Here is a 23812-nt window from a genome sequence, read left to right as displayed (position 1 = left end):
ATGGTTTATAAGAACAAGCATACTCTTCTTACTCCATCCCAGTGCAATTAAAGGAGAAAGACAGAGAGAATAGGACCTTAAAGCACTTCCAGACGAAGTATTTGTGATGCCTGAGACCCAAACAAGGTAACCCTACCCATCCAGATTCCTTGCCAATTCCCTGCTTTGCTAGATCTTTCTGAGCTAGCATCATGCTTATAATAGCAACACTCTAAACATGACACGTGTATTGCTGTATGTTCCGGTTTTGTGATACTATTGAGTAAGAAGGCCAAATCAGGAGAATGTCTGGAAGAGCTCAGTTACAAATGTGTGAGGATAGTCCTTCAGCAAATGGTAACTGACAAGGGAGATAAAGAGAACCCCGCCTTCCCTGTGCAGTCATTGCCTACTTGAGATTTAATGTACTTTTTATGAAATGTGGGTGGATGATAATGACAAATCCCACTCATCCAGTATAGCCACATATATGCATCATGGAACATTTTAAGGAACTGTTTAATTAAGTTTTTCAGCTGAAACCTTGAGCTGATGTTTCCAGGGCAACAGAAACAAGTGTCTTTAGTAGAAATATTGACAGAAATGGAATTGCTGTTAGACCATCTCACACTTTTGTGCACATAAACTGCATCAGCAGTGATGGAAGGAGAAGAGAGGGAAGCCATTTAGTCACCGAAACCCCACTGCAGTTCATCAAGCATTGTTAAGAGAAAGGGAGGGAAAAGGCAGGGCCACACTAGGAGATACCGTCAGGTGAGAGTCAGCTGAACTACTGGCGCTCTTCACTTCAGCCGTAAGCAATTCCTGAGAAGCAGTAAACAACGTGAGGCAGAAGCAAACAATGGTTGACGTTCCTAGGTAACGGCGTTTGTAGCAAGCAGTAAGCCTTTGTGGCAATCTAATGCCTAAAACCGCCAAACTCATTACTCTGTCCATTATTTTCAAAACCAATTTCTTCCTTTAAATTGAAGACAAAGGCCCTGCTCTAAGTACAAAGGAAGGGGGGGGGGGAAATGTGCATTTGCCTGCATGAAGCTCGCCCATCAAGTACATGAAATACAAATCAAGCAATTCAGTCCAAATCATTTCACATTAGAAGCATTTGCAGTAAAAGCACCTGCATGGGATGAAGCCAAAATGACTAAGCTTCTAAAGCAATACAGTGGAAAACAAGCAGAAATAATTATCCTTGATATCCATGGCTCTGATGTTACAATACTGCGGATTCTTCGGTTGGTGAGTTATCAGATGAAATAATAAAGTTAGCCAATATGTGGGATACATGGACAAACTCCCAGTTGTAAGATATTCAAATAGGAAACAGTTTTAGAGGAATAACTGTTTTAGATATCAAGGAATCTTTTGCAGCATCTTAAAAGCTAATACAGATAGTCCTCAACCTACAGCCATTCTTTTAATGGTTGTTCAAAGTTATAACAGCAGTGAAAAAAGTGACATGTCCAGTCCTCACACTTAAGACCATTGCAGAGTTCCTACCCTGGGCAACCAGCATGTATTTACAATGGTTGTAGCCTTCTGGAGTCTCATGATTGCCATTGGTGATCTCAGGAGGCTTCCGACAACCAAAGTCAACGGGAAAGACAGGTTCTCTTAAGGGTCATATGATTCATAAAATGATGTAGCATAAAATCGGTCATGACTCTCTGCTTAGTGACAGAAGTTCCAGTCCCAATTGTGATTGTAAGTGGAGGGCCACCTGTACACATTCTGCTAGAACTTAAAGTAGATAAGAACTGCTCTCCTGGATCAGGCCTTGATTGATCTAGTCCATCATTCTGTGTCACATAGTAGCCACATGGACCCATCTGGGCTGTGGGGCAACAGCTTCTTTTTGCTGTCCCTTTCTAGCAAGCAGGATTTAAGTAGAGCTGCTTTTTATTCAGCAGATAGTGAGAAGGCATCATATTAGTAGCTATTAATACCCTGATCGTCCATGAGTTGTCCTGGTTCACTTCACCTGGTCCTTACCAGCTAGTGGCAGTAGTTTAATTATCTGACTTTGCTATGTAAAGAAAAAAAAAAGTATTTTCTTTTGAAGGTCATGAACCTATTTAGTTTCAATGGATGAGCTCTAGTACTGAGAAAGAAGAAGAAGAAAAAAATCACTTTCTCTATGCCATTCATGAATTTATATATTTTTATCATGTTTCTCTTGATCAATATTGGAAGCCAAAGAGAGGCACAAAAAGGCTGCCTATCCCTCTAATCACTTTGGAGAACTTTTTTGGTCCCTTTTGCAGCTCTGTGTTTAAGTTGTGCTGACCATAACTGTACATAGAGTTGTACATGCTAGTCTAATTATGGACTAATTATAGTCTCATCAAAAATTCTGATGCTGACAATTCAATTTTCTGTTTCCTTCTTAATGATTCCAAGCATGGGATTCACTTTTTAATAGCATCTTCAGAATGTCTTCACATTTTTGTGATACTGTCCACTGTGACTTTAAGATCTTTTACAGGGTCCCACTAATGTTTAGATGAAATTTACATTTTTGCGGCTAAAATGTATCATTATATGCTTGTTTTCCTGACTTGATGCTTGCTTGCAATTTTTATTTCAATAGCAGGAGTATTTCATACTCATACCCATGTTTAAGAATACCAAGGACTTTTTCCTAACAAAGCTATGAAAAAGTTGGTCAAAACACCATCAAACTGGTATCACATGAGCTCTTACGGATACATTGATATTTGTTTCTTAGTCATTCTGGTGGAGATTGTCCTAGTTTAATATAAAGCCTTTCTATATATATTAAACTATTTTCTTTAATGTTTATTTAAGAGACCCATAGCCAGAATTCATCAATGGCACTAAAGGCACCAGCATCTAATATAGAAATAATGAGCAATTCAAAGAATGGGACAAAAATAATTATTGAGATTCAACATACAAAACTGCCTTATATGAAGGTATTATTCATTGATTCATCAAGCAGGGTGCTTTACGAAATGAAATGAAAGCAAAAATAGAAGCCGGGGGCCTTTTCTATAGAAAGCAAATGTTCCACTTTCCAAAAAGGCTTGATAACCTTATGAAATCATTTTCTTTTACAATTTAAGAGGGAGCCACACCAGCAGATCGACTGACACAGAGTGTTTGTGAATCTGTAGAACTGTAACAATTTTCTTTTATGTTTACTTTCTGTTTTTGTGGGCAATAAAGCTATTATAATATATATTGGCAATTTGCCCTTTTATTGTTGGAAAAATAATAATGTTTGCTTTAAAAAATTTTTTTGCTAAGCATTACCAACGGAGTCTTGTTATGATTATTATTTACCTTGAATAGCTATTATGTCTATCTACACAGAGCTTGGGTGAGATTTGTTTAATACAAAGCTGCAAAGAAAATATTCAAGAAGAAAAAAAAATCACTTAAAAACTCGTGTTCCAAGCTTACAGCAGTTTTCTTTAAAAATGGGTTAGACATGATATAATAATGATATCTGTAAGGTGGCCATTGCTACCACTAGCAAAATAATATTGAAGTTATTAATATTATTGATAACTTCATTATTGAATAAAAGAAGATATCAATACCTTATGCAAATTTTAGCTCAATTTGTTTGTACCAGCAACATGTTACAAAGGTACAGTATACCTTTTAAAAATCAAATGCAATATAGAATAGAATAGAATAGAATAGAATAGAATAGAATAGAATAGAATAGAATTTTTATTGGCCAAGTGTGATTGGACACACAAGGAATTTGTCTTGGTGTATATGCTCTCAGTGTACATAAAATAAAAGTGTACATAAAATTAAAATACAACTATATATATATTCTATGTGTTACCCTCAGGCTATTTTATGAGTATTAATACATTATGCTGCTTTATGTTGCCTATTCAAAATCAATCACATACATCTACCACCTGTCATTATTAAATCTGAATAACTAACCCTTAACCGTAGTTAGAGTGCTTTACATGCCATATACAAATCAAGTCTGCCAAAAGAACACGCTATATTTTGCCATGCACATCGTGTTGTTTTTAGGTTTCTGTTACTTCCTTCTTTCACTGAAGCAATTCTCCTGCTGTAATTCAACATGTGTGATTCAGAGCCTCCTTAAAGTCTCTTCTAAACAACAACAACCAGGAGGCTTCTGAGCAAGTATAGGTAAGATTTGTGCATAAATGGCTTTCTGCTTGTGCATCCTATGATACAGTGATTGTATTGGACAAGGAGGGAGATTGGCCTGGTTCTCCGCTGTGGTTTCTATATAAGAGTAGCTGATGAAAGCAGCAAACAAATGCCAGGCTTTTGTCACAGTGACAGAGAGCAATGGTTGAGATGTTGACACACTGAGCTGTATTGTAATCAGTTCTATTTTTTGAAAATAGGAAAAGAGAAGAGATTAAATAATAGGATTCCAACTTCCTAGCCTTTAGATGACAGGTTCATACATAAACCATTTCATAGGAAGCTAAAAAATTGCTTGTCTGGTAGATAGAGTCATTGATCTCCATCCATTTTTTTTTTAATTGCACAGATGTTCATCTTGCAAATACAACAGGGCCAAAGTTACTGTTGTGATGGAAGTTTCAGCAGAAACTTCAAAGTAATAGGATATCAAAAATAGTATCAAAAAAGGGATTTCTTGAGAACCCCCCGTAATCATTATCTTGAGACACCTACAATGAAATATAATGGGAAATAATGAAAGAAAGATCTAAAGTAACTCTGAATAACACCCCTTAATATTAAACACATATTATAATCCTAAAAATAATGGAAATATACATACTGAAATTGTAGTTTATATTAGATCTTGTGCTTATGGCAAATATCTATCATCATCAATCATCATCCCAATTCCACTGATCATGCGTTACAACTGATGTCAAGTTTTCTTCTTCAGATTCAAGCCCTACTCAAGGGTTTAGGAATAGTAAAGATAGTATTTAAATATATATGAAGTGCTCAATTGTGCTGTGGTTTATAGTTGGGCTGTCATAATTGGTTCAGAATTTAGGCAGTCCAAATTCTAAGTCCTTGTGGTACTTATACCTTGTCCCTAATGTCAACCATTGCCAGATTTTTGCAAACCTTATTTTGCAGTCTTTTCCAATTATCTGCCTTTAAAATTATTGTCTCTTGGAATAGCTACATTAATTAACCAAACATGTTTTTTCATTGGTAATGTCTGGTATGCTGACTGCCAATCAGTCAGGATTTTAAAATCTCTTAAGTTTTTTTTTTTTTTTAATTTGATTTATATGCTGCCCTTCTCCGGAGACTCAGGGCGGCTTACAGCAATAGCCCTCATACTTTTGTATATTTATACAAAGTCAGCTTATTGCCCCCACAAACTGGGGGATGGAAGGCTGAGTCAACTTTGAGCCTGGTGAGATTCGATCTTACTTTAATTGCAGACAGCTGGTGTTAAATTACAGTGCTCTGTCTGTTGAGCTATCCAGGCTCCTAGTTTTGTTCTGCCATGTGCAACATCCTCCTATTTCATGTTTCAAATAGTTTTTATGGAGTGTGAGCTGCACAGTGTTCATCAATGCCAGTGTAATATCATCCTAATCTGAACATGTCCTTTTTTGTAATCAACTTCTGTAATATTGCTGCATCCCATTATCATATAGTCAAATGTTTCATCCTTATCCTGGCATAACCAGCATTTACTACTCAAACTGAGTCTTTTCTTTTTTCTCTTTTCTTTTCTATTTCTATTTTGACCTAATGTCGCCTGTGCATAGGGCTTCTTCTTGGGGGGAAAAAAAGGTTTCCTTTTACTTCTTCTTTTTAAAAAAATAAAATGTGTTTAAGCCATTGTTATCATTATGATTTTTCTTTCAGTATCTTTCAAAAATGCCCATGGAGTGCTTTCATTTTTTCATTTTTCTAATCTTATTTCAAACAGTTGCATGTCATGTTTTGATTTTGTTTGATTTCTGCCATCTGAGACTCTTCCTTTTCCTATTTATTTTAATAAGCTACATGCTATTCTTTTAAAAGAAAGAGGAAAAGATGTAAAAATGTATTTCTGGGTTGAATCGGCTTAATTCATTGCATGAATATTTTAGAACCTGTATAATAGTGAAGTTGCCAGCTTAGAAAACAGGAGACTAAGTTTTAGCCCCACCTTAGGCATCAAAGCTGCCTGAGTGGCTTTGGTTTTCTCTCTCTCCTCTCTCTCTCTCCCCCCCCCATTCTCTCTCTCTCTCTCCTTCCTTCCTCCCTCCCTCCCCCTCACAGGGTTGTTGTTGTGGGGAAAAATAGGAGAAAGAAGTAGTATTGTGCATGTTCGCTGCCCTACATTATTAAAATAAAATAAAGGCAGGATAAAAAAATTATAAAAGATAGTACCGAGGTTAAGTGTAAATTTAGAAGAATATAAAAATATTGCAGATAATGCAGATTAATATATATATATATATATATATATATATATATATATATATATATATATATATATAAAACATTTTAAAACATGAACTGTGAATCAATAAATTTAAGATATCATATAATTAAAATAGTATAGCACATAATTAAAAATTTATAACACTCTAAGCCATTTCATATTCTTTTTATGATCAAAATACATTAAATACATTAAATAAATAAATAATTTTTCACTGAAATCCCTACTGTTTCATCTTTATTTTATTTATTTATATATCAAACTTCTTAATCATCTTTAAACATCTTTATTAACTATATTCAAATTCTGCATCCATTTAATCATACAGACTTTAACTCAGATTGTGAATTGTAGAAGAATGCTGTATAATTAAGGGATTTAAGTATCTTAATTTGTCCTGTTGACAATTAAATTTTGTAATCTGTCAAACTGCTTTCTCTCCATTAAGCAGATTTCTGAGTACCCTGGTTCATATAAAAAATAAGCATTCAATAAGAAAGTAAAAGGAGAAAAATGTAGATTTATTTTTTTCCCTAAATTTATCCCAGAGTTTCTCTGCATGTATGCAAAAATGTTAGGTTAGGTTCTATTTCTTTTGATAGCTGCAATGAAAAGATCCCATTCCAAATTGTCATAGGCTTTTTCAGCATCAAGAAAAAAAAAGCTAGTTTTTGTTCCGTCTGATTTATCTTAATAACATTTAGAATATAACTAATATTATCTTTCATATGCCCCTTTGGTATAAAACGTATTTCACTAGGATGTATCAATTCAATTAAAAAGCCATTTAACCCCTTAACAAGGATTGCCATGAAGGGTTTATAATCCACATTCAATTACAAAATGGATCTGTATGCTTCAGGACAAACTGAATTGTTATTCTTCTTCCTGTACCTGACTTATGTTCACTACTTAAAGTTTATTCAGAGTTTCCTGAAAAGCCTTATAATATATTGCAGAAATGGACTTTTATTTATTTTTAACTTTTAAATTTCCTCTGTAGTTTCTTCTTAAGATTAAGTGGCTTTTTCTTGATTGGTAAATTTTGTAAATACTATTTTACTCAAATATTCTTCATTTTTTGCTGGATCAGATTCCTGTTTATTAATATTACAAGCAGTTAATGGTTATCTTTCATTGTAGAGACATATTTGGTTGTAGCTCAAATCAATTCTTTGAACTTTTTTAGTTCCATAATGACATAATCATTATGCCATTATTTTTTCTTCTACAGCTTTTCTTGCTTACAAGTTCTTCCTTGGAATATGTAATCTAACACGGGGTTCCCAAACCCCCGGGCCGTGGCCCAGTTTCAAATGGTTGTGACCCATTCAGAACTGGGCCACACAAGCATTGCGTGAGCGCATGTGCGCAGCTCCATTTGCATGAGGGGTAGCTGTGAGCATGATTGTCCATTTGCCCATGCTGCGCGTGTGAGCATGCACACCTGCCACTCACACAGAAACATTTCCTCCCCCACCTCTGTCGGTCTGCAAAGCTGGAAAGGTTGGGGACCGCTGATCTAACACATATATACTTTATTGCCTTCCTCTAATATAAGCTTCCAACCAACCTTGCATTTTTATAGCACTCTCTGTGCACCCTTAGTTTTGCGGTGCTTAGTAAAAAAATGTGAAAAACTGTTAATGTTGCACATAGTACAACTGTGTGGCATCCTAGTCTCATAAATATAAAAGAAACACCCACAATAATGTTGCAGAAATACTTACAGGAAAAGGTGGGAGAGGAGGAGGAGGAGGAGAAGTTGTACTTGCTTTCCTTTCTTCCTTCTTTGGTTCAGGATGACTTGTTGTCTCGGGAGTTTGTTCTTCATCCTCCCTTTCATGATGTGGTCCTAAATCAGGACATTGCCCTATATCTGCATTTTCAAAGGCTACTGATTGGGCGAAATCCATTGGACTATGGAAACACAACAGAACCAGAAGCATGAAATAATGCCTTATTTAATATCATCTCTTCTATGCTCTTATATTAGTTAAATGAACAATTCAGTGTGGATTGTAACTAATTTATGCGGAACCAGGGCGACGCTATATTTGCTTTAGAAGGTTCTAGCATGTGCAGTGAAAATGTTGCATTGTAACCATATTGAAGATGACACTGCAGACTGAGTTTAAATCTCCGCAAAGCCGTGAAACACACAGAGTGATCATGGACTAAGACTTATTTCTTAACCTTAGTCAACTTCCAATATTAAAACAGGTGATGCAGAGACATGAATACTATTCTGAGGTGCTTGGAGTAATGGCAAAATAAAAAATATAGTAAATCATCTCTTCATACCGAAGATCTAAGATCCAGGTCACTAATACGGGTATAATTAAGATATTATGGTTGTAGTTGCTATTTTTAGAGGCTGCTTTATTCCAGATGACTTGTGAGTAGTTTACATTAAGAAATTAAAAACTATTTAGGTTTTAGGTTTTAGGTTTTATTTGATTTGTATATCGCCCTACTCCCGAAGGACTCAGGGCGGTGAACAGCCAACAATAAAATACATAAATACACAAAATTTAAAAACCCGATAAAATCAAATTAAACTTTTTGGCCCAGACAAATTAAAATACCCCAATAATTTAAAAACAGATTAAAATTTACATGTTTTAAAAAGGGAAGAGATCAGGCCAAGCCCGCTTGATGGAATAAAAAGGTCTTCACAGCACGGCGGAAGGAACGCAGATCCGGGATCCTCCGTATCTCTGGGGGGAGCTCATTCCAGATGGTAGGTGCCCCCACAGAGAAGGCTCTCCCCCTAGGGGCCGCCAGTCGACACTGTTTGGCTGACGGCACCCGGAGGAGTCCCTCTCTATGAGAGCGTACTGGCCGGTGGGAGGCTATTGGTGGTAGTAGGCGGTCCCGTAAATAACCAGGCCCTAAGCCATGGAGCGCTTTAAAGCTGGTAACCAAAACCTTGAAGCGCACCCGGAAGACCACCGGGAGCCAGTGCAGCTCGCGCAGGAGAGGTGTTACATGGGAGCGCCATGTCGCTCCCATTACCACCCGCGCGGCTGCACTCTGCGCCAGTTGGAGCCTCCGGGTGCTCCTCAAGGGGAGCACCATGTAGAGAGCATTACAATAGTCCAGGCGGGAGGTGACGAGGGCATGAGTGACCGTGTGTAACGAGTCCCGATCCAGAAAGGGACGCAACTGGCGAATCAGGCGGACCTGATAAAAAATCCTCCCGGTCACGGCTGTCAAGTGCTCTTCTAAAGACAGCCGTGAATCCAGGAGGACGCCCAAGTTGCGAGCCCTCTCCGTGGGGGCCAATGATTCGCCCCCAATAGTCAGTGATGGCGTCAACTGGCTATATCGGGACGTCGGAAACCACAGCCACTCGGTCTTGGATGGGTTGAGCCTGAGCCTGTTCCTCCCCATCCAGATCCGTACGGCCTCCAGGCACCGGGACATCACTTCAAGGGCATCGTTGGGGTGATCCGGGGTGGAGATGTACAGCTGGGTGTCATCAGCGTACTGATGGTACTCCACCCCGAAACCACGGATGATCTCGCCCAGCGGCTTCACATAAATGTTGAACAGGAGAGGTGAGAGGACCGACCCTTGCGGCACCCCACATATGAGGGGCCTCGGGGTCGACCTCTGTCCCCCTGTCAACACGGACTGCGACCGGTCAGAGAGAAAGGAGGAGAACCACCGCAACACGGTGCCTCCCACCCCTAACTCTTCCAACCGGTGCAGCATGATACCATGGTCGATGGTATCAAAAGCCGCTGAGAGATCTAACAGGACCAGGACAGAGGAGCACCCCCTGTCCCGAGCCCTCCAGAGATCATCAACCAACGCGACCAATGCCGTTTCCGTGCTGTACCCGGGCCTGAAGCCCAACTGGAACGGATCCAGATACGTCGTTTCATCCAGGTGCTGGGGAAGCTGTTGCGCAACCACACTCTCAACAACCTTTGCCACAAAACGAAGGTTGGAGACCGGACGATAATTTACCAACATTGCCGGGTCCAGGGAAGGCTTCTTGAGGAGAGGCCTCACCACCGCCTCTTTCAAGGCGGCAGGAAAGACACCCTCACCCAGCGAAGCATTTATAATCCCCTGGAACCAGCCTCGTGTCACCTCCCGAGAAGCCAGCACTAACCAGGAGGGACACGGGTCCAATAAACAAGTGGTCGCGTTCAGTCTACCCAGAATCCTGTCCACGTCCTCAGGGGTCACAGGATCAAACTCATCCCAGATAACATTCTCAAGACCTGCCCCAGTCCCTCCCCCTGAGACTATCCAGTCGGAGTCCAGATCTTCCCGAATCTGAGCGATTTTGTCATACAGATATTGGACAAAATCCTCGGCTCTACCCTCCAAGGGGTCCTCCCGCGCTTCCTGGTGGAGCAGGGAGCGGGTCACCCTAAACAGGGCGGCCGGGCGATTATCTGATGACACAATAAGAGCAGCAAAATAGCTACATTTCGCTGCTTTTATCGCCACTAGGTAATTCCTAATATGAGCTCTTACCAATGTCCGGTCAGATTCAGAAAGACTGGCCCTCCAACTATTCTCTAGGCGTCTTTTCCGGCGCTTCAACTCCCTCAGCTCCTCAGTGAACCAAGGAGCTAAATGAGATCGGCGCCGGGTCAGAGGCCGCAAAGGCACGACCCGATCCAGAGCTCCAGCGGCCGCCCTATCCCAGGTGGCCACTAGGTCTCCAGTCGAGGTGTGTGCCAGAGCCTCAGGGAATGGCCCAAGCTCCATCTGGAACCTATCTGGTTCCATCAGGCGCCTGGGGCGGAACCATCTTACCGGTTCCGCCTCCCTGCGGCGGGGTGTAGCGGTTCGAAGGTCGAGACGAAGGAGAGAGTGATCAGACCATGACAAGGGCTCGGTGACTATATCCCCTATCTCGAGATCACTCAACCACTGTCCAGAGACAAAAACCAGATCCAGCGTGTTTCCCCCCGTGTGGGTAGGGCCATGAATTAACTGGGTCAGGTCCATGGCTGTCATGGAAGCCATGAACTCCCGAGCCACCTCAGATGCCTCACCAACGGACGGCAAGTTGAAATCCCCCATGACCATAAGCCTAGGGGTCTCAACCACCACCGTGGCGATGACACTGAGTAGCTCGGGCAGGGCTGCTGCCACATGGCAGGGAGCCAGGTATGTGATCAGCAAACCCATCTGAACCCCGTGGCCCCATTTCACAAGGAGGGATTCACAGCCGGCCGTCTGAGGAACAGTGGCCTCCCTCGGTCTCAGACCTTTGTTAATAATAACCGCTATCCCCCCGCCCCTACCCTGCAACCTCGGCTGATGGAATGCGCGGAAACCTGGTGGGCACATTTCAACAAGAGGGACCCCCCCCTCTTGGCCCAACCAGGTTTCCGTAATACCTGCCAGGTCCGCTCCCCTCTCCTGAACAAGATCACAAATGAGGGGGGCTTTATTTACTACAGACCTGGCATTGCATAACATCAGACGGAGGCCAGGGCCCTGAGGATCTGCGCCACCTGGAAAACGAGTGGAGCTTTGGGGGCCGGAGCGCGCCACCGCTCGAAGACAGTGGGCGCGCGCTCCCCTAACATGATATGGCCCCCTGCTCCCGCCATATCTATCCCTCCCACCCACGGTACTGATGGTAAAAACCTTATCTGGATGAACTTTATCCCCCCTCTTGACCCCGGGCCCCCCACCCCCCATGCCGTGCTCCACAGCCTTACCTGGCCCTCCCGTTAGTGGGTTATCCCCCATACCCACGGCCTTACTTCTGATCCAACCCTCCACCCCCCGGAACCCCTTAAGACATTTGCTAAAACTTTATCTAAAAAACCCCTCAACCCCCTCTTCGTGACATGCCACCTCTCTGGGTTCCAAAGCCCTTCATCGAGGTAGGCCTTCGATAACATGGAAGGCCAGGCTTGCGAGAGGGGGGAGTCTCGCAAGGCAAAGAGCTCAGCCGGTGAATACATTCCTGCAAGTTCGCTTGGGGAAATAGAGTCAGGCTAAGGATTCAATGATGGTACATTTAAAAGTCCAGGAGAGACAGTTCACCATTTTGGCGCGGATCAGAACCGGGGCTCCACTGTCCTCTCACGGCAGTGGAGAGGAGTCTCAAGCCGATGCCCTGAAAAGCAATGACCAAGCCACCCTCTCACGGTGGCTGGTATCGACAGGTCTAATTCAGTGGCAATAACAGCAAGGTGACTCCCTCGGTGACCACACCCAGGCTTAAGCGTCTCCTCACAGCAAGGCATTGTAAATGTGACTGGGACTGATGATATAGCCGGAAACCGGGGGTCAATTATAGTCAGGTCAGGTCAGGGGTCCAATAAGTCCAATGCAGTCCAGTGCCAGTGCAGATAAGGTCCAGATCAAATGGCCACGGCCCCGCCCACGCCCATAACCAGGCCGCGGCGGGGAGGGGAAAATGGATACAGGCCAGGGGGAGGCAGGCCAGTCGCCCAACTTTGCCAAACCCCCAGTCTCCATAGGGTCTTCTAATCCCCTTTAAGCCCCGGTCTTCAGGGGTCTTCAGAAGTCAGCAACCAGTTGGACTGCATTCTTCCCTTCCTCCCTCCGCAGTAAATAACCAACCCTGGTAAAAAAGTCTAAAGTCGGTCTGAAGTCAGTCTGAAAACAGCCAGGATAGCGCCATTCCACCCAGCACCGCCCCAGCGGCCGTTTCATCCCCAGCCGCCGCAGCCGCCGCTCCAACCGTCGCGGCCGCTGCTGACAGCTGGGAACCATATCGGGGTGCTTTTCCGGGGGGGACGCTCCAACAAGCTGCTGTCTCCCCACACCCCTCCCCGCTCCGGCCAACACTGGGAGGGCGCCGCTGGGGGGGGCGCCGCTGGGGGGGGATGCCAAGGCAACCCGGCGCCGCCCCGACCTTGCTCCAGCCTCCCATTCACCGCCGCCATAGCCTCGCGGCGTTTTTCGGCTCCAGCCGCCCACGCCGATCATCCAGGGGAGCTCAAAAGCTCGCGACAGGCCGCCCACACATTCCTCTTGCTGGGCGGGGGCCAACAGCTGATATTCGGCCCCCCGAAAGTCCTCAGTAAGCCCTACTTCTCCTCCGAGGCATCGGAGCTTCACCTACGAGCCGCCATCTTCGCACATGCTCAGAGCCATAAAATTATTAAAAGAAGAAATAGATGCTAAACCCTCAGAAGGTAGACTCTGAATTACAGTAACTATCCTTAGGAGAAGAGGGCAAAGTGCTAGTCCTGACTATGGATATGAGGGAAACTTTACAGAATTCTTCCAGAATGATTGAGCAGGCTGTATTCAAGCCCAAATCCCATGAATATCACTACAGGAAAAAGAGGCTGACCCTTTCATTTCCCCTCCAGACTGATCATGGAAAAAAAGGAAAGTCAGAAATGTTTTGATGTATCTTTTCCAACATGCTGATCCCTTCCTTGAGGGACAAAAGAAAGCCAAGTCTTCTCTTTCCCTAGGACAGGAATGGGCATCCTTTTGATGATCGACAGCAACATTTGTTTGGGGTCAGCCAAGGCTACTATGGACAAAAAGATGATGAGAATAGACAGGGACCAGGATTTTTCTCTTCAGTTTATTTTAGCAGAACACCAGAGGGCAGGACAAGAAACAATGGATGGAAACTACGGTAATAAAGGAGAGAAGCAACCTGGAATTGAGGAGAAACTTCCTAACAGTGAGGACAATTAACCAGTGGAACAGCTTGCCTTTAGAAGTTGTAGGTGCTTCAACATTGGAGATTTTTAAGGAGAGACTGGACAGCCACTTGTCTGAAATGGTATAGGAGCTCCTGCTTAAGCAGGGGGCTGGACTAGAAGACCTCCAAGGTCCCTTTAAGCTCTGTTCCAATTCTGATTCTGATTCGAGTTTGGAAGCGGTTCTTTTAAATCTTCCCTTCATGTAAAATATGGGAAATCACAAATATTTAAGAGTGATATGTTTCTGGAACAGCGTTACCATATACTTACACAGCATTGACAACCAGGTTCCATATACAGCCGTCAAAGGCAGGTATGTTTTTAATTGGGGGTGTGTGAAACTCAGGTGGGGTTCCTCCCACAAAAAGCCTTTTAATGGAGATAGGCTGATCTGCTGGGAGTCGCTGCGACTGTCTTCTGTCCTCATCTACTTGAATGGCAAACAACCTGCAGAATTATGAAAAGCCCACCATTAGCAAATCGCCCTGATTAAGATACAACACTGCAATGATGGCCTTAAAAAAGCTGGAAGTTTTGGTACAGTGAAGAAGAAGGATATGAATTCAATTTTTCCCTTTTGGCCACCGAATTGTGACTATATGGATTTATACTGTTTGATCTTGTCTTCCCGTTGATTTATAGAGTCCTTGAAACTGAGAGCTGACAAATTTAATTGAGCCAGGCTGTCTATAAACAGAATATCAGACTATAATAATTTAATAATATGTTAGCATATTTAAACTTTAATTTCCCTGCAGTATTGCAAATTTTCTTCCTATCCTGGTTTACCATAGGAATAATATTTAACCAGTAACAAGTTACTAATGGACATATCCAAAACATATACAGAATACTAATTTTCCTTAGATTTATTTCATCTCCAGCTCAACAAGGATGACAATCACTGTTAAATTCTCCCCCTCCCCCTCCTCCTTTGAATTCTTTATTTTTTTTAGATGTATTGTTTCTTCAACAATGGCTTAAATGCAGGGGTGAAATGCTCCCAGTTCAGACCGGATCGCCTGATCTGGTAGCGATAGTGGCGGGTGGTTCAGAGAACTGGTTGCAAAAATCCCTGCCCCACCCCCATGTTCAGCTGAGCCGTGCGATCATCAGAGGCTTTTTCTTTTTTTACTTTTAAAAGCATTTTTTTCTAAAACCTCTTCGGCCGAAGAGGTTGTAGAAAAAATGCTTTTAAAAGTAAAAAAAAAAAAAAAAAGCCTCTGATGATCGTGTGGCTCAGCTGGGATCGTCAGAGCCTTTTAAAAGCATTTTTTTTACCTCTTCTGCCGAAGAGATTGTAGAAAAAATGCTTTTAAAAGTAAAAAAAAAAAAAAAGTTGGCCACGCCCACCCAGTCACATTACCCCCACCAAGCCACGCCCATAGAACTGGCAGTAACAAATTTTACATTTTACCACTGCTTAAATGGAATTAACGTTAACACCTGTTGAGATAGGTAAAAACATTTCTAGAAAACTTATAGATGTAACATTCCTGAAATGCCAAAAGAGAGTAATGGCATTCAATTTCAAAATATGTAAATAAATATATTCATAGTAAATAATGAGCATGGAAGTAGTCTGGTCCATTTACATGAGCTTTAAGACCTTACCAATTCCTAATTTTACAATTCAACAAAATTGCTGGACACAACAAAAGAGAACACATTCATTTTTTTTTAGCAAGGGTGAAAATAGATCCTCAAGCCAAACATAATAGTAACTCAACACTGAAAGGGTTTTTTCCAGTCAGAAGCTTAGAACAATAGTTCTCTTTCAACCTTTTACACTATGATTATGTACACTAAGGCACACTAGTTTTCAGAATAGGTATTGGGATAAAGCATTCACTTTTTTCCCTCGCTTCCAAATGGGTGGTCCCATGTCAGATAATAGAATAATAAAAGCCTATTGTTCTTGTTAGACATTATTAACAGGCACTAAGAGACAATCTTTATAGCAAAGCTAGAAATATGTATAATGACTTATTAACATAGTTGCTGGTTAAATCTCTAATAATTTATATGGCACTTTGCTATTGTTGAAAATGCTTATCCACAGAAAGAGAAGACCAGCACACAAAGAAAGAACCTCACTTCACATAATTATCCTGGAATGGACAGCAATTAGTTCATAATTATATGGGCAATTAGCTTTCTAAAGAGTTTTCAAAAATGCACTGTACTTATAATGAAATAAAGCCTGTGTGATAATTAGCAGATGGAATGATTAGTGTGATAAATTATCACTTTCCAGTTTTACAACAATCCAGTTTGTAAAAATCTGATGTTTGCTGTACATGTGGTTTGGATAAAGGCTTCTTTACAGAATGAGTTTAGGATGTATTTCTATCCACTAGAAAAAAAAGTATGAAGCAGTAATAACTGCAAACTGTCCTTATAAGTAAACATATCAACATAGTCTTGTTTCAATTTACATTGCTAAACTAAACAATGTATTGTTTGGGATTTTAAAATAGTGTTATTGTAGTACTATCAGTATATCCTTATTTCCTTATTATCAGTGAAATATTAAGAACATTTTTACCAACTGGAAATTTAATAAAATAATAAAATAAAATACAGCACAGATGGTAACATTTTCATGGAAGATATATACTGTAGACAGAGATTAGATAGATAGATGGATGGATGGATGGATGGATGGATGGATGGTAGTAGGAGACAGAGGAAGAGAGTTTGAATAGCCACTCCTTAGACTTTCCCAGGGCATATCTGTTAGGTTGAGGTATTAAGGGCTCAGTATCTCATGATTCTATTTGTTGTATAAGCAAATAAAGAACTGAACTCTGGCTGAACTGTTCTACATCCTTCTTGGGCTTAGCCTGATGCTGGGTCCAAGAAAGAAGCTTTTGTGAAAAGTGAAAAGCTTTTCAAATCTATTGCTGGCTTTAGCCACAATTTTATGGATATTTAGTTGTCTGGCAATCACTGTTGTCTTTCTTCTTCTTCTTCAGCTGGGTATTTCCTATGTTCATTATACTGTATTCATTTCACTAACGGTGGGTACAAAAGGGAATGGACTTGTTGACAGGTGATCAGAGTATCTTGTCTTAACTTATGGTATATTTTGAAACTGCCGAGATGCAATGCATTAAAATAACACTCTCCTTGGGGGGGAAAAATGGTGGCAAGGTTTCCTTCCCAAATTTACACAGTCATTGCTGACAGATTTTTTTTAAGGTTACAGAAGAACTCAGGTATACACCATAGATGCAGTGAGAAACCACTTAAAAAACTTTCTCAGAGCTTTTTAAGATCACTCAGAGACAGAAGAGCTCAATTATATATCATACATGCAGTGAGAAACCAGTTTAAAAAACTTTCTCAGAGCAAAAGATCATAACATATATCCTGTTATGATCAAAGGAAGCTTCTAATCTGTGTAGGGTCATAATTCCTCTTCTTTCCTTAAGCCACCATCACTTATTTTCATGCGGTTTACGTATATCCTAACTTGGTTGCAAAAAGAATTGCAGCCAGCATTACCTCCTTCTATGAAGAGTCTCATTGCTCTATAAACCTAATTTGGAAATCGTTGCATATAATGCTTCTGCGAGGTTATCTGATTGAGCCTGGAGAAAAAAAAATCCCATAATGATAGCAAAGAGAGCTTTCTCTATTTCTTTGCTAACTTTTAGTAGCAATTTGGATTTTGGAAGCCCAGATGTCTCAGCCCTAGCTTCTTGCTTCCCTGTTGAACAACAATTGAAAGGAAAACAGAAGAAATGAAGGGCAAAGTAGTTGCCATAATTCAGTACTGCATTTGTATCAATATCTTTTTCTTGAGACACTTTCTTCCCTTCAGTGTGAGGGCATATCAATCATGGCTTTGATACCTGGCTCAGAAAACCATGAGCCCATTTTTTTTTCCAGTTTGGCAATCCAAACTCTCTTACTCTTTATTTCAATAACATTTTATAAATAGCATATAAATATATAGAAGTTTAATTTCTGGTCAGTTAGGCCCTGCTGATACTTTGGCTTCTTACCGGAAGTTGTTTTTTGATATTAGCTCATGATCCAATTTTTTGGCTGCATTTACAAAAGGTGTCAAAGCCATTTAGATTAAAGAAAACCTGAAGCAGTAATGCCTACACTAAAGCCAGGAGTGGGATTCAGCCGGTTTGGACCAGTTCAGGCAAATCGGTAGTTCTAACGAACAGCTGAGAGAGAACCGGTTTGCTCTGATGATCAGCTGGGACCACCCACCCCTGCGCTATACCGACCTATATTTCCTTTGTTTGAAGCCCAGCTGATAGGCGCGGCAGAGCGGATTGCTGCGCCTCAGCTGTTTTACTCACCAGGGCTGCAGTAGAAGGTAAGTTTTAGAGCTGTTTTCAAATGCACTGTGCATGCACGGAGCGAGTGTTTGGTGTGAAGCAAAGTGCGCGCTCAGCGAACCGGTTGTTACACTGGCTGAATCCCACCACTGTCTAAAGCAGGGTCTCCAACCTTGGCAACTTTAAGACTTGTGGACTTCAACTCCCAGCAAAGCTGGCTGAGGAATTATGGGAGTTGAAGTCCACAAGTCTTAAAGTTGCCAAGGTTGGAGATCTCTGGTCTAAAGCATAACCTGGTAGCAATAAATTCACCATTGTCAGAAGATGATTTTTAAATGAAAACTACACACAGCGATTTCATTCTTCTCTTTTAAAGTTTCAGGCGCTTGGCAGAAAAACAGAGGGATCATGCAGAACCCCTAATTTCTGATTTATTACCCTCCAAGTCTCTCCAACCAAAGTGAGTGTTCTTTGCCATCATGAAACTCGCCAGACTCAGGTTTCACAACGATCCTGCGTGGATCTCTTACTCCAGTAGAAATATGTACTTCAATTCGACCTCCATTCAGGAATACAGCATAATACATCTGTAAGGAACCACAAGCATTTAAGCAGAAAGCCTTTGTTCCTAATTTTTATGTTTTTATAATCATTTTCTCCAAGACAATACAGACTCCTTCTCTGGTAATTCAGAAAAGGACACACCCATTACTGTATTAGTCAGATGGCATGCAAGTTTAATAAATTTTTGTTATTAAATCTGGAGAACCTGACTAGTTTTAGCTACCAGCAACGATTTGAAGGTCTGGTGGACTTCTAATCTGTATTATTGTACTGATAACATCAAAAAGGGGAGGGAATATGTGTGTATCATCTGCATACATCACTGAAAACCAGAGTTTGAATTTTACTCTTTCCATAGCTTCCAAAAGTGTTATTAAGATTTCCCTAAACAGCTCTTCTAATTTCTTAGCTAAATCATACACTAAAGGAGCAGAATGTGGTGTGTGTAGGTATGTGTACATACCATGTTTCCCCAAAAATAAGACCCTGTCTTATATTTTTTTGAACCGTGAAATAAGCGCTTAGCCTTATTGCCATGTGCTCAAAAGCCGGAAGGCTTATTACAGGGGATGTCTTATTTTGGGAGAAACAGGGGGTACCCTACTACTGTAATCATATACTGAATTAAGAATGCTTTTAGCTTTGGTAAGAGATGGATACTGTAGAGCAGGAGTGTCAAACTCACATCAGCATGGCATCGTTATGCGATGTATCACGATTGTTTTCCCCTCCGCCATACCGGGCGTGGGTGTGGCCAACGCAAGATGCATCTGGCCTGCGGGTCATGAGTTGCAAAAATAACAAGAATTGGAAGGGACCTTGGAGGTCATCTAGTCCAACCCTCTGCTCACGCAGGAGGCCTGGACTAGGGATTCAAACCGCTGAACCGCCGGCCTTTCTGATTGACAAAGCTCAGTGTCTTAGACACTGAGCCACCTAGTCAGGCTTAGAGTTTGACAGCCCTGCTGTAGAGAGTAGAATGTTTGTATCATCTGGTTACTGTTTTTTCTCTTTTGTTGTGTCAATTTTCAGTTTAAAATGTACGTGAATTTCCCTCCCACAAAATATATTGTTATAATTACTTTATCCTGAAATAATGAGTCAACCATGTATTTCATTCCAATATGATTATTATTTTAAAGCCAAGATTGCATTCTGAAGTTCAGGGAAGTGCAAAAACCAAGGGGTAATTCAATCCCATTCAAGAAGTACAGACAAAATTGGTTGCTTGAGATGAAAATGGAATTACTTTTTCAAGTGTCCTACTTTAAGCTTGTTGTCTCATTCTTTTATTTCCCCCATTACTTTCAGTGTAAAAAGCACAAGAATATTTATAAATGTTGATCTCTACATTAACATAGTTAACTGTAATAAAGGAATCATTTAAACAGAATAGATGCAAATATCTCATACAACATTTTGGAGGGCCTCTTTCCCTTGTGCTGGTTCCTCCTCTTAGACTAAAATATACCAATATTATATGGTGGAGTTAGTTTTTATTTATTTATTTATTTTTTTTGGGTACTTCACGACTACTGCCTGGACTAGTCGATTAGCACTTTGGCAAGATTTTTGGAAATGCAGAACAGAACAGAATAACAGAGTTGGAAGGGAAGTCTTCCAGTCCACCTCCCTGCTAAAGCAGGAGACCCTGCATCATTTCAGACAAATGTTTGTCCAGTCTCTTTTTAAAAACCTCCAGTGATGGATCAGCCACAATTGAAGGCAAGCCACTCCACTGGTTAACTCTTCTCACTGTTAGGAAATTACTCCTTAGTTCTAGGTTGATTCTCTCCTTGATTAGTTTCCATCCATTGCTTCTTGTCTTGCCTTCTGGTGCTTTGGAAAATAGGCTGACTCTCTCTTCTTTATGGAAGCCCCTCAAATACTGGAATACTGCTATCATGCCACCCCTAGTCCTTCATTCCACTAGACTAGGCATACCAAATTCCTGCAACAATTCCTGTTTTACCTCCAGGTCCCCAATCGACTTTATGGTTCTCTGCACTCTTTCCAGAATCTCCACATCTTTTTTATATTGTGGTGACCAAAACTGGATGTAGTGTTCCAAGAGTATGTTCTTCTCAAAACATTGTAAAGTGGTACTAACACGTCATATGATTTTGATACAATCTTTTTGTTAATGCAGCCTAGGACTATGCTGGTATTTTTTGGCAGCTGCAACACACTGCTGACTCATAGTTAAGTAAGTGTCCACTAGGATTCCAAGATCCCTCTCACAGTTACTGCTATTGAGCCAAGTTTCACCTAATCTATACCTGTACATTGGGGTTTCTTGCCTAAGTGTAGAACCTTGCTTTACTCTTCATTGAATTTCGTTCATCCCCATAATTATAATTCACCCTTGCTTCCTTTCTACAGCTCAGAGAAAGTGATTGGTCAAAGGCACTCAGTTGGCTTCATCCCTTCATTGGCAGCAAGAGAAGCCACAATTTTTTGATTTCTAGCTTCATGATTTTTATCATAGCAACATCTAACTGTGTTCAATCACATTTGGCCAATAAAGATTTCTCTTCTCTTCTCTTCTCTTCTCTTCTCTTCTCTTCTCTTCTCTTCTCTTCTCTTCTCTTCTCTTCTCTTCTCTTCTCTTCTCTTCCCTTCCCTTCCCTTCCCTTCCCTTCCCTCCTCTCCCCTCCTATTTTAAATATAAACCCTGTATCATTTGAAAAATTAAGCTGCTTAAATGTTCTTTAATTAATTTATACCCTTCTTTCTATCCTGTCAATTAAAATAATTTTAAAATAATACAATAAAGATGAAAAATTTACTTGTTTTAAAGCTGTCAAAAGAAGAACTGAATGAATTTTCTTGAGACTGCATTCCATTTTAGGATTGTTGTAACCTGGAATAATTCAGTTCAAAAATCTGAGCATATACCTGCCAATGATTTGCTCATAAGAGACAATCAAACAATCCCTTTAGCATTCCGTACCTGCCCTGTTTGTCTGCGTTTCCTTCTTGGAGGTACATATATTTCATTAGTACCAAAGAGTATGATACCAGATTCATTTTTAGTACTGAAGGACAGGTGAATTTCTGTTCCCACTTCAAGAGAGACTGGCGGCATCTCCACAAAGCCAGGTTTAGGGAAGCTGACTGTGTAGATATTCTATAAGAAAGAAGGAATTGAATAAAAAAAAAATGCTTGTAACAGCAGATCATAATAAATAGTGCAACAGTTTACATTTCAAAGTGCTATACAAGCACTTCTCCATCTGTTAAATTATTCAGCATTTGAAAACATTTGTTAGGCTTAGATTCAGCCTGAAATAATTTTTTATGTGAAACTTCTTCCAGGATCCTATTAGTTTTGGTCGTGGATATCTAGGATTGGCAGATGGCTGCCAAAATGTGCTATACCTTTGAAGTCCTCAGTACAGAGAACTATTAAATAGTTGGGCATTCCCTTGATGTCCCTCTTCTTAGCTTGTCAATTACCCTCCTCTCCCTCCACCCTTTTCTAGGAACAAGAATCAGGTATGCCACAGGAAAGTAAATGCAGAACTAGTGAAAGATGTGACAGGGGAAAAGCTTCAGTAAGGAATTTCAAGGCACAAATGGATGGCTAGATGGCAGCCTTGATAACCAGTATTATAAAAGTTGTCCTATTAACTATCTAACAGAAGAGGACTCAAGGATGGTATGATATCAGATGGTTCGTCTCAAAACTCCTAGTAAGTTAATTCCAAATTTGGGATGCTAAAATTTGAAAATGTATAAGGACTGCCGTATGGTAATGGTTTGAAGAACCCAACAGAGATAAGGTGGTGGTGGAGGAACCCTTACATGGCAGAACAACACAGAGGCATCTGAGGTTGGTTTTATATGCTGGTGGATATGAAAAGTGATCGTTCTTGAGACATCCAGGTCCCTAGTTGCCATATACAGGTAGTCCCTGGTTTATGACCAAAATTGGGACTGGAATTTTGGTCCCTAAGTGATGTGATCATTAAGTGAACCATCACATGACAGGACTTGTCATATTAAGACCATTTTACTATAGTTGTTAAGTGAATTGTGTGGTTGTTAAGCAATTCACATGGTCTTTCAGTGAATCAATCATTAAATGAATTTGCTTTCCTCAATTGAGGAAGATGGCTGGGGAAGGTCACAGACTGCAATCAAATGACCATAAAATACTGCAAGCATCACAAATGTGAACTAATTGCCAAATGCCCAAATTGCAATCAGATGACTGCAAGGATGATGAAACAGTCATAACTTTGAGAAAGAATGGTTAGTCACTTTTTTTCAAAACAACTTGCAATTTCAAATTAAATGAAATGCACAGTTGAAAATTAAGGAATACCTGTAATGAAACTTTGGTTTGATCGATTGGATGCAATGGAAATCTAACGTTCAAATTTTACCACTGAAATAATGGTAGTAAACAATGTAATTCAACAGAAATCTGCATTATAACTTAATTGTTTATGTTATTGATGTAATTGATTGTCTATGCCCATGATGGCGAACCTATGGCACGCGTGCCACAGGTGGCACGCGGAGCCATATCAGTGGGCACACGAGTGTTGCCCTAGCACAGCTCCGGTGCACATGCACCGGCCAGCTGATTTTTGGGCCTTCTGGGCCCACCAGAAATCAGGAAACAGGCTGTTTCCGGCCTCCAGAGGGCCTCCAGGGGGGCTGGGGAAGCCCGTTTTTCATTCTCCCCAGGCTCCAAGAAAGCCTCTGGAGCCTGGGAAGGGTGGAAAACAGGCCTACCAGGTCCACTGTGCCATCGTGTGCCAAAAGTGGGGATCGCGGGGGTGGTGGTGTCGCGTGTGCATGCATGGGGGGGGAGTTGGCACATTGAATTATGGGTGTGGGCACCCACATGCACG

At 41.1% G+C, this 23812-nt stretch overlaps 1 protein-coding gene across 8 annotated transcripts in view; it reads right to left on the bottom strand.

Annotated features, from left to right (window-relative positions):
* The window catches only part of LAMA2 (laminin subunit alpha 2), a 437012-nt gene that overhangs the window by 12385 nt on the left and 400815 nt on the right, over nt 1-23812 (bottom strand). For 5 of the 8 annotated variants that reach the window (XM_060692226.2, XM_087882793.1, XM_087882795.1 and 2 more), the window contains 5 exons: nt 21901-22077; nt 18822-18970; nt 14350-14526; nt 8131-8320; nt 748-804 (listed from right to left, as the gene is read on the bottom strand). In XM_060692226.2, coding sequence (XP_060548209.2) covers nt 748-804; nt 8131-8320; nt 14350-14526; nt 18822-18970; nt 21901-22077 — 750 coding nt within the window. The remainder of the gene's footprint in view (nt 1-747; nt 805-8130; nt 8321-14349; nt 14527-18821; nt 18971-21900; nt 22078-23812) is intronic. The other 3 variants (XM_060692227.2, XM_087882796.1, XM_087882799.1) reach the window with 1 other exon arrangement.

The sequence above is a fragment of the Pantherophis guttatus genome, chromosome 1, assembly GCF_059756535.1.
Source record: "Pantherophis guttatus breed Tessera chromosome 1, ASM5975653v1, whole genome shotgun sequence".
Lineage (NCBI taxonomy): Eukaryota > Metazoa > Chordata > Lepidosauria > Squamata > Colubridae > Pantherophis > Pantherophis guttatus.
Note: the sequence above shows the minus strand (reverse complement) of the source record. Positions and strands in the feature narration are given on the sequence as shown.